Genomic DNA, 14637 nt, shown 5'->3' with positions numbered 1-14637 from the left:
CAGAGGCTAATCCCAGGAAGCAACCTCATTGACTTTCAAGTCAGCTGTGCTACCTCCTTAAGAGTCTCACAAGCTGCTTCAGAACAGGAAGCAGGCCCTGCAATCCTTTTAATTCAGCAGCTCCTGCTTGCAGCAGAGGCCAGCCCGTTAGCACCAGGCTGCAGAGAGGTCTAAAGCAGTGTTTCCCAACCTTGTGCCTCCAGATGTTTTTGGCCTACAACTCCCATCATCCCTAGCTAGCAAGACCAGTGGTCAGGGATGATGGGAGTTGTAGGCCAAAAACATCTGGAGGCACAAGGTTGGGAAACACTGGTCTAAAGGACTGGTGGCTGAAGTCTGGCAGCAGCAGATTAGACTCCATCAAGATCAGTGGTGGCTGTTGCCCATTGGGTCAGGAGGGGAAAGCAACAGCAGGTGGAACCAGAGTCAGTGACAGACAGTCAGCTGATTTTGCCCCTATTTCCTTCCTGCTGAGTTTAATAAAGGACAGCACTGAGTCTAAGGAGGAAGGAATTGGCATGCACTGCTACCCCCTAGACTGGTTTGTAAGGAAGCAAGCAGGGAAGTGACTCGCTAAGGGCACACTGAGGCTGGAGGGGCAGTGCTGCATCTGCCTTAACAGACCAGCCTCTACTGCAGACCCTGGGCATAGCGGGGGGCAGGGGGCAGTAAAACAATAGAAATACTTAACTAAATGACCAATCACGTCGGTCCTCCCCCCAAAAAAATAAAATCCTGGCTATGCCCATGCTGTGGACTATACCCACCTAAAAACTACCACAATACAAGTATTTATACTAGAACTGACCCTAAGTCTTCCTGCATTTAGCAAATACATAGTTGCTCATCTGAAATAACTGAGCATGGGTAGGCCACTCATTCTACATTTCTCCTTATGGGGGCAGCAGAAGTCAGTCTTCCTTCCATCAAAACCAGGGTGATCCAAGCAATCCATTTGTTTTATTCAGAAACCTGAAGGCTAAGAAGGCTCCAACTACTGGGGGTGTGGGGAGAGAATTCGTGATTGGTATTTTTTGGCTCTAAAAATCTTCAGGTTTGCAGACATGCCTCTATCTCAGCATCAAAAAAGATCCCAACCATGTGTCAGGGGTGCATGTAAGAACAGCAGACTTGTGTGCAAATGGCACACTTAGCAACGAAGTTCAGTTCCAGGCAAATCCTCTCAGCGCAGAGGAAGGGAAACAAAACTTAGAAAATGGATGTTGACTCTCAAGAGTGGGTGGTTTCCTCCAAAGTTCCAGCTCAGGACCAAAAGAATACAACCTGTTTAGCCTCAATTCTTTAATAATGTTGAGAGCCAACAAAAGCCATGGGAGTATTATGCCATGCTATACTCATCCATCCTGCTTCCCCAGAGATCCTGCCAACTTCAAGGGTCTATCATAGTGGCTTCACACCACAAACTTGTTCTTCATGAGGGAGCCACTCTTGGTGGCTGTGTCTGCATGAGCCTGATAACCAATCACCACTTTGGAAGACAGGCCCAGGCGTTCCTTGTAAACACGCCTGAAAGAGAAAATAATAATAATTAAGTTGTACTCAAGACAGCTGGCTATCTTAGCTCATCTCTCTTCTGTAGTGTGTATGCACCTATTATCCATTTCCACCAGAGTCCTTTCCCTAGGCTGCTATGGACACCTACAAACTCATTGCAGGGTATAGCTGGCATTCCTCATGCATAAAGGCTTCAAACTCTTCAAACACACACACACACACACACACACACACACACACACACACACAAGCACCTTAGTAATCCTGTTGGTGTTTAATTATACAAACACGCTCTGCCTTACATAAGGTGGTTGGCATTAGCCCTCCTGTGTGTTGCTCATCATTTCACACACACATCTCAACAAAGGGAACTGTCTGTCAGCTACCCGATATGTGTTACGCCATCCCTGTTCTCTGCCTCCTGGGTCCAGATTGCGATCTTGTCCCCCTTAGCACGAATGTTGATGACGGCCCCACAGACATCTTCGCTGTAGTCATCAAACATCTCTCCAATCAGGCACAGCAGCTACACAGAAGAGGAAAACCCATGAAGCGAACAGGGAACCAGATGCAAGCTACTGCTTGATGTACCATGGTTAAATACAGTGGGGGATATTTCTTGCCTCATAAGGGTCTTGAAGCTGTTTTCCTGCCCAAAGAAAAGAGCTACACTATTCGGGAAAGATCAGAATAGCTGGATCAGCTCAGAAATCCAGCAGGCATCAGAGGGATTGGGGATGAGTGTGTGTGTGTGTGTGTGTGTGTGTGTGTGTGTGTGTGTGTGTGTAGATAGGAAAGTCCATCTGAGCAGATAAACGCCAAGCATCCTTTCCTCTTCCCCTTCATCTCATGCCGCCATGTGGTGCAAGTTGCCTGAACACAGTAAGCCAGCCTTCGCCAACCTGACATTCTCCATATGCTTTGGACTACAAATCAGTGTTCAAAACTCCCATTGTTCTAGGCGCATTTTGCGACAGGGAATTTCATTAGTGCAAGCAGTTTCTGACCTCTGGCCATAATACTGTGCCTCAGATTTCAGATTAAAACTGAAGAATGGAAGAAAAGGAAGACCTTTTTCTGCCTCCCCACCTCCAGCTACTCTCTGCAGACTGGAGAAGAGACCCTCTTAAGAATATTAGAGGGGTGGGCAGGGGAAGGGCTACACCATGTGAAAAATGACATAATATTTTAGCTGCAGTTCATTCATTTTCAGCTTTGTATTCTTGTTATTAAACAAAAATCGTGCCTATTCAGTTGTTGTGCCCATAACCTAGGTTTAAGGTGCCATTTAGCTCCTAGATTTCATATCTCAGTTTCTAACACTGCTACCAATCCCATCCGCCCCAGCCAGCAGAACAGGTGATGGGAGCTGGTAGTCCAAAACACCTAGAGAGCAGCAGGAGGGCAAAGACCTTGGCTGAGAAGGGGAACTAACAAAGGAGGATCACTTTGGGGAGCAGCTTCCACCTGCCCAAGAGAGAATGGGAAGTGCTGTATGTCCAGCACTGGCGGAGGAAGAGGAGTGGGGGGGAGTGCACTGCCCCGAGCAGCAGCACGATCCCCAGGGTGCCATCGTTGTTGCCGCCCGCGCTGGGCGCCCCGACCCCACAGGCGGCGCGCCCCGACCCCAGAATGTGCACCATGCCCCTGCAGGCGGCACGCCATGCCCCCAGGACAAGCGCCAGCCCCACCCCAGCTTGCTCTCTGCCCCCCCCCCTGGTGCTGGAGCATGAAGCTCCACCACTGATGCCCAGCCCCAGAAACATGGCCAGAAAGCAGGGCAAATGCCACATTTCATAAAGGAGAAGCACCCACAAAGTGTTCTGCCTACTTACAGTCTCCAGCCAGAAACGGTCAAGCTCTGCATGCCGCTGCTGCTTGGACAATGTGATAAGCCAACGCCCACCACGCTTATTCCTGTTATCCTCCCACATTGGTTCAATGCCATCCTGGAGGAAATGGAGGGTCTCAGTATATACAGCTCTTACACTTACACACACACACACACACACACACACACACACGCACACACGCACACACCTACATGAAGTTGCAAGGCTTTCTTAGTCCACCACATTGCAAATGCACTTAGATCCGCAGCAAGCCACGTGTAGCCCTCTGGTGTGTGGGAAAGCCCATACAACAAGAAACCCCAAGACTACCACTTGAGAGCCTGTTTCCCTCCCTATAGGAGGCACGCAGCATTAACAGACCAGGAATAACCATCAGGATTTACCTTGAAAAGCGAATAGTCGCAGCCTGATGTCAACTTGCTGGCCAGTTGGATGTTGCTATACAGTCTGCAGTCTCAAAGAGAGAAGACAGATATGTCAGGAGAACAGAATGGGTGGACTTGTGTAAGGAACCTACTGCTCCTGATGTTGATGCAAGGTATCTTGCATGAACAGTCCCAAAGCAGATGGCCCACCCTGGAAACTGCCTTGAGAGGAGTTTCCACTAAATTCAGGCAAATACCACAGGAAACTATGGTTCATTCAGAGCTCCCTGTAGCACACATCTCTCTCAACCACTTTTAACTTTCAAGTGCTGCTTAGGACTTGTTTAGCCTGCAGATATAAGTACATGGTTTTCAAAAGTGAATGGATTGGAGAACCCAGATCCCATCATCCCTGACCATGCCAGCTGGGTCTGATGCGAGTGAGGAGTCCGGCAACATCCAGAGGGCCACAATATTCCCCACTGTTGGTTCAATCCCACAATGGCCTTCCTTCTTCTGGCAAGGCTGTTCCAGGGACTCTAGCTGTCAGAGGAAGGACTAGAATGCACTCACGCCCAGAAGTCTTCCACGGTGTCAAATTTGGTGATAAGCCGCAAGTTATCCTGCCAGGTCTTACTCTTGTCATTTTTGAAGAACCAAAGGGCCCACCTACGGAGATGAATGGAAGGCAAAATTAAGCCACTAGCTATGAATATCAACACTCCCCTGCATGAGGCTCTATGTACACACAAAACACCCAGCAAATCTTGCCACATGTGTGAATGCTGCTTGTTTGGACTGGAAGGTCTAATCACATTTGATTAGACCCACTGTAATAAGGCAACTTTAAGGTGGGATGTGGGTTGTAAACCACTCTGATTTTTTTTTGTATGAACAGCAGTATATAAATATTTGTATAAATTAGTAAAACGAGTATTTTCTTGAACTTCTCCAGAGACACAGATGCAGGTTCTCTCTCCTTCTCCCAGTGAAGGGGCAAGGGAATATAAAATAGGAGTGGTTTCAAGAGATGAATGGTAGGAAATTCAGGACAGAAGAATAACTTCTTTACACAAGACATAGGATTTGCTGCCATAAAAGGTGATGGCTACCAACTTGGACAGCTTTAAAAGGGGATTAGGCAGATCAATGGATGATAAGGTGATTGATGGTGACTACTCATGATGGCTACGCATTACCTCCAGTATCAGAAGCAGTATGTGCCCCCTGAAAATCATCTGCTAGGCAACAACAGAAGGAGGATGCTGTTGCCTCCATGCTCAACTTATGGGCTTCTCTATAGGCATCTTAGTTAACTAGTGTGGTAAACAAGATTCTAAACTAGACAGGCCTTTCATCGGATCCAGGAGGACTCTTTAAGAGCATTCCCAACTCCTCCCTCCTTTGAAAAGGAGGAAGCAAGAACAGGGTGAAAGTAAATGATTTTTCATGTTTAACAGTGATTTATGGAAGCACACAGTAGTATCGGAAGTGTTCCTTGAAACCAAAAATAGCAAGGGTTTCTTGGCAATGAGTATCTGCTGTATCATAGCACAGCTCCCTTGGCCACATTTGGATGCACCTTGCCAGGATCTTTTTGGTTAGCAGCCATCAACAAGCAGGGGGAAAGTGAGCATTAACATTATTGCACTGGAGGGGAGATCCGGGCACACTGGGAGATCCAGACATTTTGGCGTTCTGCTAGCATTATGCCTCTGATTACCAATTGCTGGGAATCGCAGGTAGGTCGAGTGCTGTGGTGCTCGTGCCCAGCTTGCAGGCTTCCTACAGGCATCTGGTTGACCACCATAAGAGCAAGATGCTGGACCAGATGGGCCATTGGCCCGATGTACTTACCTGTTCTGCAGGGGGTGCTTGCTGAAGCATTCCACAGCCCCCTCTTCTCTCTTGGCCTTGCACATCCACTGCTCCTCCTGAGGACTTGCCTGACGTTTGGAAAAGTGGACAATTCATTACAACAGCACTACAAGCTCCTTGTATACATTCACCCCCAGGCATGAGGTCCCCTGTACAGGCTACAACTGGCTGGACAAACAGCAAAGCCAGATAAGTTGGGGCAGCTATGTGTTTTGTTTGAGCTCTTGATCTCTCTCAGGACAGCAATAAAATCTGGGAAATTATTATTTTCATCTGAAACACACTTCTATAGAGGAAATTCATGTTACATATATTGTCTGTGTTTTGCCAAGAATTCAGAAAATGAGTATATTCTTACACCGCTTTCAGGAAAAAATGCTTCACAGGAGAAAGAGGAGCTGCTCCCAGCTTTATTCTGGCTTCAAGGAGGAACATAGCCAGCTTCCCTAGGGCCCAGTAAATAGTTGACAGTACCTGGGGCAAAGGGATCAAAACCCTACACATGAAAGGACAGTCCACCAGCTGCCTCCTCCTCCTCCAGCCTGCTCTAGGGTACAGGACAGAGCATTCAAAAGGGCACTTGTTTGCTGCCTGATAAACGGGATCAGAGAGATCAAGTGCTGCTGATGTTATTTTCTGCCCTTTACCGCACTCTAGATGGCAGTGATGGTGAAATGGGCACCCCTGCCAGCTCCAAAGGTTCCTGTCCACATTGGTTTTGCACAGCCCTCTCTCAGGGCAAACAAAGAATGCTATACAGCATTACATTTAGAATAAGAACTTGAAGGAGGAAGACCTTGCCAAGCCAAGTAGAGCAACCAAAAGAAGCTTTTGGGTCCTTAAGAGAACTAGGCAAATTATTGCCTAGCTTTTTCACAGCCAAGTGCATTAAAGCCAGGCCAGTCTTGGCCATACTTGCAGTGCCCTCGAGCAACCGTGTGAAAATTGCATACATAAGCAGACACATTTAGGCTCTCCAGGGACTAGAGTCACCAAGATCAATACATGGCAGACCAAGGATTGACAACTCCCCACCTTTTTTTCTGGCAGGGACTATGTACCTTTAATAGCTGCATGACAAGCAGAAATTCTGTAGGAGACACTCCCTTTCCTCCCAAAATGCAATGCATTGTGGTAAGAGTATCTCAGACTACTGTTAAAGGTACAGGAGCCCTGGAAGAAGCAGCCCTGCAAGCCATGGCTGGGCCTCCTACAAGTTTTATAGCAGGGGCTCACCACAATACCAAAGTAAAGTGGTCACTCTACTGGGAATAGACACTCTGGAACACATCCCAGCATAAAGCTCAGTACTGTGCACACTTGCTCAGAGAATTCAGGCTCATTGAATTCAATATAACTTGCTGACATAAGCATGTACAGAACTGCAGAATTTGCATCAGACAAGATGTTCAACATACAGAACAAACACTTGACTACATCCAGCCTAGCTTTTCCTACCCTTCAAGAGCAATAAGGTCCCTGAAAACTAAACAAGGAGCTTTGGAGGTAGAACTATATTTCAGGAACACAACAGCCTCACAGTTGCAGGGTTGTACCCTAGGGAGAAAGAAGAAAAAGACCTCAGCAGAAAGAAAACTACTACTTACCATCATTAGTGCTACTGCCACCACCTTCCAAGAAAATAACTGAGCCCACCCCTCCAGGCTTCCTTTTTATATAGAAAGCACCTTTGAGCACCGCCTTTAACCTAGAAAATGGTTTTGTTAAAGAGCCAGGTCTTTCTTTTGTCATTCCTTCAAATGCTGCCATTGTAGAAACTGTAACCCTTCTCTCTTTTTCAGCTGGAACACAACAGGGACCCATGGCCCTCTGGATGTTGCTGGAGGCCAGTTCCCATCATCCCAAGTCAGCATGATCAAAGGTTGGGGATAGCGATAGCTTTAGTCCAGCAACACCTGGAGGACCACAACTTTCCCATCCTTGATTTAGGCCAATGGGGTCACTTAAAAGTCACTGGGTTCAAGACACTAGATCAGAGGTGGGGAGCCTTTTGTCCTCCAGATGTTGCTAGACTACGTATATCTTCATCATTCTTGTTCATTGGCCATGTTGGACAGGAGTTAGAGCACCACAACTGCTGGCCACAGGTTTCCCATCCCTGTACAAGATCACTGTGTTCATGTCAAAATTAAAAGGCAAACAATATAGGGCCATCAGAGAGATTGTCTCAGTGGAACTAAGGTATCATGAAAAGCTCAACCTCCAATAGGTAACCAAGAATGCTTTGAAATAGGTGGTTCCAAAGCCTGTGTAATGTAAGGGACAGCTGTTGCTGAAGATTGCAACCAGGTGCACTTGGCTTGGCTCCTTCTTACTAATCAGGCCTTTAAAATCTTAGCTTGTAAGAGGAGATAATTTTGGTGTGTGGGTGGAGGGGGGAGAGGTATTTGGCAAATCTATAGTACAACTTAGATCTGTGCAGTAACCTTGGAATTCTGTGTATAGCTCTGATACAACCACACCACAAAAAGGGTACTGTAGAGCTGGGAAAGTTGCAGAAAAGGACAACCAAAATCATCAAAGGGCTGGAGCAACTTTCCTTTGATGAAGGGTTGCAATGTTTGGGGCCTTTTTAGCTTAGCAGAAAGACAAGTGAGCAGGATATAAGCAATAATGCCTTAGAGAAATTAAATGCACATATACCCGTATTTTTCACTCTATAACACGCACCCGACCATAACACACACGTAGTTTTTAGAGGAGAAAAATCCGTAGGCATGCCACCCGTAGGCATTCCCTCCATAACACACACAGACATTTCCCCTTACTTTTTAGAAGGAAAAAGGTGAGTGTTAAGGTGCAAAAAATACGGTACATTATATAGAGTAGCATCACAGAGTGGGAAGGGAGCCTATACACACACATACACATAATGGTAAGCATGTTAAAGCTTTCATGCACATAAAATTATTTACAATGACTGTTCATATATCAGTCTTGATGGTAACACAAAGATCCTGGGAGTGGTAAACTAATGAACACTTGTAGTGGGATTAAAACACCTGTAGTGGGATTATAGTTCAATTCAGGCTAGAGGTTACATAGAATTTAACTTCTTGGTAAACTGTTATTCAGTGACCTCCCTTTGAAGTTTTTTATTCAAGGATGACTACTTAGGTTAGTACCAAGTGTCTAAAGAGACTGAAATCAGGGTAGTGTCCTTCCTGATGTCAGATTTGTGCCCCTTTAATTATTTGCATAGACCTGTTTGTCCTAGGTAGAGTTATTGGCACGTGATGCATAAATCACATTAGATGAGCAGGTGAATGAACCCCTGATGTTGTCATCTGAGAGAAGAAAGTGTCCTTATCCAGGATGGGCTGTAATTCATTGACGATAACTTGCAGTGGCTTTAGCTGGGAATTACAGGTGGTAACAGGTAGTGCCTTATCACTTTCTCTTCTCAGTCTGTCCTATGTACTACATTGTTCCCGAGTCCTCAATCTTGCTTTGTTCTTTTGCTCTTTCACTTGATTGGGCGAATATTTTAGTCTTTAAGGAATAAATAGATACATAACTAATATGTTTTGTCCAAACACTGCGGGGGGGGGGGGACAACAGCCCTCCCACTACCGTTTTCCCCATCACGCTCCCTGTGAACTAGTGCCTACTGCTGCCCTTCCTCCATGTATCCAATCCCTTCCAAAAGCCACGATCTAAGCAAGGGGACATCGCATCTTGTGTGGCAACCCAGAAAAGTGGCATCATCCGTGGTCTTCGATTCTGCATCCTTCCGCCTTCTTAGCTGTGAGCCGCTGACTACGTGCCTCTCTCTCGCTCTCTCTCTGTACGTGCCAGCCCTCGACTCCTCTCTGCTCCCCACCTCCCCAAATCACCGCCGCCATCAGCCACGCGGCAGGCTCCACAGCTCCTCCTATGCGTCGGGGCAGGAAGGCTCCTTTGGCGCCTTCTTATCGGATACCCCGCCCCAGGTCAGCGGGCCGGCGGCCTCTCAGCGCCAGGGCTCCCGCCGCTGCATCCGGGCAGGGCCGAGGGGCGGGGAGCGCGAGTTGCGCGCTATGATGAAATCCCCACGCCGAGCGGGTATAGGGCGCGCGGCGGCTCATTGCAATATTCAGCGGCAGAGGCAGCAGCAGCAGCAGCAGCAGGGCGAAGGCGCCGGCGTCTCCTCGGCTCTCCTCTTCTCCACCTCCTCCTCCTCCTCTTCCTCCCCGCCGAGCTGCTCCATGGCAGAGCTGCCCTGACTGCCCCGCTGCACCTCGCCGCCTGCTCCACTGACCCTGCCCAGCCGGCTCGCTCGCTCTGGCCCGGAATGATCTGAACCCCCTCAGCGGAGACGCACCCGAGTCCAGCGCTATCGCCGATCGCAGGTGAGCAGCGCCTGGGCGCGCTCCTCTCCCTCGACTCGCTCGCCCCTTTGGAGAGCGCGGGATCGGAGGCATCCTCTGGAGATCGGATTGGGGGCGGCGGGCGGTGGCATAAGGTTTGGCCTGGAGGTGAATTCCCCCCTCCATCAGTGCGCAGGGCGGCGGTGCCGCTATCTCTCTTTTCGGGAGGGGGGTGGGATATCTACCCACACACCATCTCCGCAAGCGTGGTCCCCCCCCCCCCCACGGGAATTGGAATACTGATGGAGAAAAGAGATGGCTTATATTCCTGGATAGGAACACCACACCCCAGAAAATCCCCACCCCAAATAATTGACAGAAAAGGAGAGCGCAGCAGCGTCTCCTGTCCTCACCCTCCCCTTCCCCTCCCCGGTTTCAAGGACACGGAGTCATCCCTGTTTTGACGGCTTTAATCCTGGCTAAATCCCAGCCTCTCTTCCCTCTTCCTGTCTCTCGGGGGATGCGGGAGCGGATGCTTTTGAGGAACGGGGCTGAAGAGGAGCGGCGCTTTCCACCCCCACGTTAAAATGCCCAGGAAGGGAGCAGCTGCAGCCATTAGAGCAGGCGAGGTAGGCCGGGAGGATGGGGATGGTCATAGCAGCAGCCGAGGAGGAGGATGGAGGGTGACGGCGGCCTTTGCAGCACTAACAGCTGTCAGCAGACTTGTTGAATCTGGGGCAGAAGGTTGCTTTTGCCATGGCACCGAGCTGGGCTCTGCACCTGCTCCCCCAGCCTTCCACCTTGGGAGAGCCCGCTGGGCACTGGAAATCTCCTGCCTGTTTCAACAGCGAGCTGAGATGTTGTGGCTGCAGTAAGATAGAGCCTGAGGCTGTTGAGTTAGGGGGCAGCCCTCATGCTTTGCTGTTGGGAACGCTGTGGCTCCAGCCTAGGGAGGTCCCTCCTCGGAGCCATACCCGATTTCCTCCATCTCTCTCCAAAGCCCATATCCCTCCAGCTCCTTCTCCCCAGCAGTCCATGTAACCATTCCCCTTCCTTGGAAGCAGCAGAGCCCTGTGCTGAAGCCATCTTGCCTGGTCTCTTGTCTCCTCCCCACAGAGCTCAGTGCCGGGATGGATGCCTTTATGAAGGGCTTGTCCAAGGCCAAGGAAGGGGTCGTTGCTGCAGCGGAGAAGACCAAGGAAGGGGTAGCGGTGGCAGCGGAGAAGACCAAGGAAGGCGTGCTCTATGTCGGTAAGGCTGCTGCAGGCACAGCTGCAGAGCTGCCCTGCTAGCTGTGCCCGCCTTTCGCAGGAGGAAACAAATCTGCTAGAGGGAGGGAGGGAAGGAGGAGAGATGGTTCCCGTTGCTTGGGTTTTTGTATCATTCTGGCCAGGCCTTCAAAGCTGGCAAATTGGCATCCCTTCCTCAGTTTGATTTCTCCCTCTTCCCCTCAATGGTGAAGGGACACAATTTACAGGGTGACGGCAACCTAGAAATCTGGAGTCTGATGCTGTGGGGCAGTATCTGCAAAGCAATGCTCTGCATCCTCCTTCCTGAGCACCACCATCCCCTGGGGTTCTGATGTCATAAGTCCCTCAATGTGCAAAAGGTATCACCTTCTTAGGCATACCTGTGGGGTTCTGTTTGTTTTTCAGATCTGTGCACAGTCCCTGGGTGATCCAAGAATCTCACGTTTACTGTATTTAAAGCACTGCTAGCAGGTAGACCTGAACTGTAATCCTCTTCTAACCAAGGCATACAGAATGAATGGCATATGGGGTCTATGACACAACTAGGAATACCCATAGGATGATGATGATGATAATAATTAGTTTTATCCAGCTTTTCAGCCAAAAAGCGTCCCAGAGTGGTTTATAAATAGTGACAAAACAGTACCTGCCTGCAAACTCACAATTTTAGAAGACATGACAAAAAAGGAAAAGGAATGCGTAGGGAGAAGGAGGGAAAACCATCTCAGGTACTAGATCTAAGTTTCAGAGTTTTTGTAGTGCCTGGCTGGGATGGAAATATTTGGAGAAGAGAAGCCAATGGAGGAAACATTACTTTCTTTCTTATAGCCTGATGGAACAGCTGCTGATAAGATGACAGTTAAGGGAGTGACCTGTTGAAGCTGGTCTCTTAGAGCCAATGCAGAAGCCCTGCAGTCCCATCTCTCCCTCTCCTGTAGCCTGATGGACTGGCTGCTGATTGGAACTCTACGAGACCCAACACTGCATGGTTATCCCTTAATTCTGTTACTTCTCAAGTTCCTGGCCTTCTTGGTCTCATGTGAAAAAGCAGGCACAAGGCGCAAGCTAGATGTAAAATAAATGAAATACAGTGGTACCTCGGGTTACATACGCTTCAGATTACATATGCTTCAGGTTACACACTCTGCTAACCCAGAAATAGTGCTTCAGGTTAAGAACTTTGCTTCAGGATGAGAACAGAAATTGTACTCTGGCGGCGCGGTGGCAGCAGGAGGCCCCATTAGCGAAAGTGGTGCTTCAGGTTAAGAACAGTTTCAGGTTAAGTACAGACCTCCGGAACGAATTAAGTACTTAACCCAAGGTACCACTGTAGTAGTTTTAAATGGGCGTGCAAGCTTTCTAGTTTCCCAGAATGCAAAACAAATGTACCTTAGATGAACATTATGATGTAGCATGGCCTAATGAAGATTGTGAGCTAGGAAGTCTTCCTTATCTTTTTTAACGGGTTGGTCCAATAAAATAAATAAATGTTAATTTATTTCTGCCTGCTCCTGCATGTAGAACGATGAGGCCCAAGCCTTTGGCTCAGTGTTGCCCTAGGAAATTTCTTTTAACATGAAAGCTGCTGCCCATAGATATAGACACCCCAATGCAGCGATCTGTATTTCAGGGAACAGAGGAGGACAATCTTCTTAGCTTCTCTCCTTCAGATGTAATAGAGGGACCATAATGTGGCTAAAGCAGAAGGACCTCAGAATAGTGAAATGCATTTATGGTCCTCCTTTCCTCTCCCTGCTCCCAATAATTTAAGGCTTGTTTAGATTCTGGATGAGATGTGTGCAGATGCCAGCCCAACCTTGAGGCTGGTGTTTCCGGGGAACCTTCTGCCAGGGCACAAGTGGGGTGTACCACTGCAGTTTATTGGGCAACATGGTAGGGAAAAAGCATGGGGATGGCTCTCTGTCTGCTGATTTTGTGTCTGGCTCTGCATGAGAGCCAGATGGATGAATATTCATAAATGCCTGCTCTGCATTCAGGACCTACCTTGCCTCTTACAGATTCCTCAGCAAAACGGCCCCAATCAGCATGGGCAAGTCAGATCTTCTTCTGTCATACCACTCCCTCTAGCCAGGACAATGAGATGCATATCCAGAGGGCTTCTCCTTCCAGGACTTCATCTACCATCTTCTCACTGACACTTTTGTCAGCTGTCACTTTTATTTCACTTTGTCCCTCACTGGTCTTCATTGTTGGCGGTCCTCTTGTACATGAGAGTTTCTTCCTCCTAGAATTGTAGGTTCAGTTAAAATAAAATGTGAATGTGTACAATTGCAGGCATCCACTGTAATTCATTTGATGCATTCCACCTCCCACCCCCCCAAAAATACAAGGTAGCAACAGAATTCCTGGGTGAGATCAGGAAGAGTAGATCAGGAAGGGTAGTCAAAAGAGAGGAAATGGGAAGAAGGAAATATTAAGCCATTGCTGAAAAATACGCAAGAGATTTAAGTGCACAGGTGCAATGGCACAAATTTGCTTTTGGGAGAAAAAGAGAGAGATTCTGATAAGGGACAGAGCAAGAGTGAGAAAGTGAGAGGAGGGTAAGACTTCTGTCCACTAGTGAGGTCCAAACTTTTATGGGGAAAATTATATACATTGTGATGGCATTGTCCACATCATATCATGTTTATATGTCAGTCTGGACAGGCTCTTCACAGCAGAAAACTTAGGAACCCACCCTTCCTTGAATATTGTTGTGGGCAGATATTACAGTACTGTATAGGCCCACCAGATGTCCTCAGACCAGGGCCGTCTTAAGCATATCCAGTGCCATGGTGCATAGCTCCCTCCGCCCGCCCGCCCCCCCCCGCTCCCTGAGTTGTCAACCTTTTTTTAGGAGGACGGCGGGGCTGGAGGAAGTGGACAGCGGCTGGAGGGCGGCTCCTCCGGCGGGGAAGAGGCGGAGTCTGGACGTGGTCCCTCCCGGCTTAGCTGTATGCTTCATGCCACGGTGGCCATGGCAGATGGAGGCTCTGGGCATGGCACTGCTTTGGTGTGGCATGGCAGAGGCGGGCGAGGGTGGCGAGCTGATGCTGGGAGGTGCCATGTGCACCACTAGCCTCTATGGGTAAGACGCCCCTGCCTCAGACTACAACTCTCATCAGCCTTAGATAGCATTTGTTACCTTGTGGTTAATGGGAGTTGTAGTCCAAAAGATCTTCCTGCTTCAGACTTTGCTGCCTGTATCACCCAGTCTTTCTTTGCCTCATTTTCTGTGTATCTCTGCTTATGTCTTTAAATAAAAATATTAGGGGCTGTGAAATGGCATGCTTTAAAAAAAGCACTCTTTTTTGCAATTACAAAATCAATTCTGCATCTGAAATAGATTATGCGGATTTTGACATGTGCATGCATAGGGTGGATTCAATCTAGCACTAAGTAGGGTGTGCATGCATGGAATGAGGTCTACTTGTGCAGCAAGGACCACCCCCCCTTTTCATGCCCC

At 48.4% G+C, this 14637-nt stretch overlaps 2 protein-coding genes across 4 annotated transcripts in view; one reads left to right on the top strand and one right to left on the bottom strand.

Annotated features, from left to right (window-relative positions):
* SNCB (synuclein beta) overlaps nt 1-14637 on the top strand; it is a 38536-nt gene that overhangs the window by 4069 nt on the left and 19830 nt on the right. The window contains exons 1-2 of one of the 3 annotated variants that reach the window (XM_083726338.1): nt 9701-9963; nt 11038-11172. In XM_083726338.1, the coding sequence (XP_083582464.1) occupies nt 11052-11172 (121 nt within the window). In that variant the 5' untranslated portion in view covers nt 9701-9963; nt 11038-11051. Of the gene's footprint in view, nt 1-9700; nt 9964-10354; nt 10551-11037; nt 11173-14637 lie in introns of those variants that run through there. The other 2 variants (XM_083726339.1, XM_083726337.1) reach the window with 2 other exon arrangements.
* On the bottom strand, nt 1275-7982 carry EIF4E1B (eukaryotic translation initiation factor 4E family member 1B). Its single transcript, XM_083726333.1, has 7 exons — nt 7219-7982; nt 5591-5679; nt 4307-4402; nt 3752-3815; nt 3351-3464; nt 1902-2041; nt 1275-1527 (listed from the first exon to the last, which is right to left on the bottom strand). The coding sequence occupies exons 1-7, from the start codon at nt 7222-7224 to the stop codon at nt 1413-1415; spliced, it is 624 nt and encodes a 207-aa protein (XP_083582459.1). The 5' UTR covers nt 7225-7982; the 3' UTR covers nt 1275-1412.

This window comes from Podarcis gaigeae (assembly GCF_964106915.1).
Source record: "Podarcis gaigeae genome assembly, chromosome: 2".
NCBI classification, from domain to species: domain Eukaryota; kingdom Metazoa; phylum Chordata; class Lepidosauria; order Squamata; family Lacertidae; genus Podarcis; species Podarcis gaigeae.
The sequence above is the reverse complement of the archived record's forward strand: the minus strand, read 5'-3'. Positions and strand labels throughout refer to the sequence as shown.

Excerpts from the sequence above, each read along its gene's own strand:
- EIF4E1B (XM_083726333.1), bottom strand. Across the intron at positions 4,403-5,590 it reads AAGCACCCCCTGCAGAACAG|GTGGGCCCTTTGGTTCTTCA; the intron begins GTAAGTACATCG and ends TCATCTCCGTAG. Across the intron at positions 1,528-1,901 it reads GATGGCGTAACACATATCGG|GCGTGTTTACAAGGAACGCC; the intron begins GTAGCTGACAGA and ends TTTCTCTTTCAG.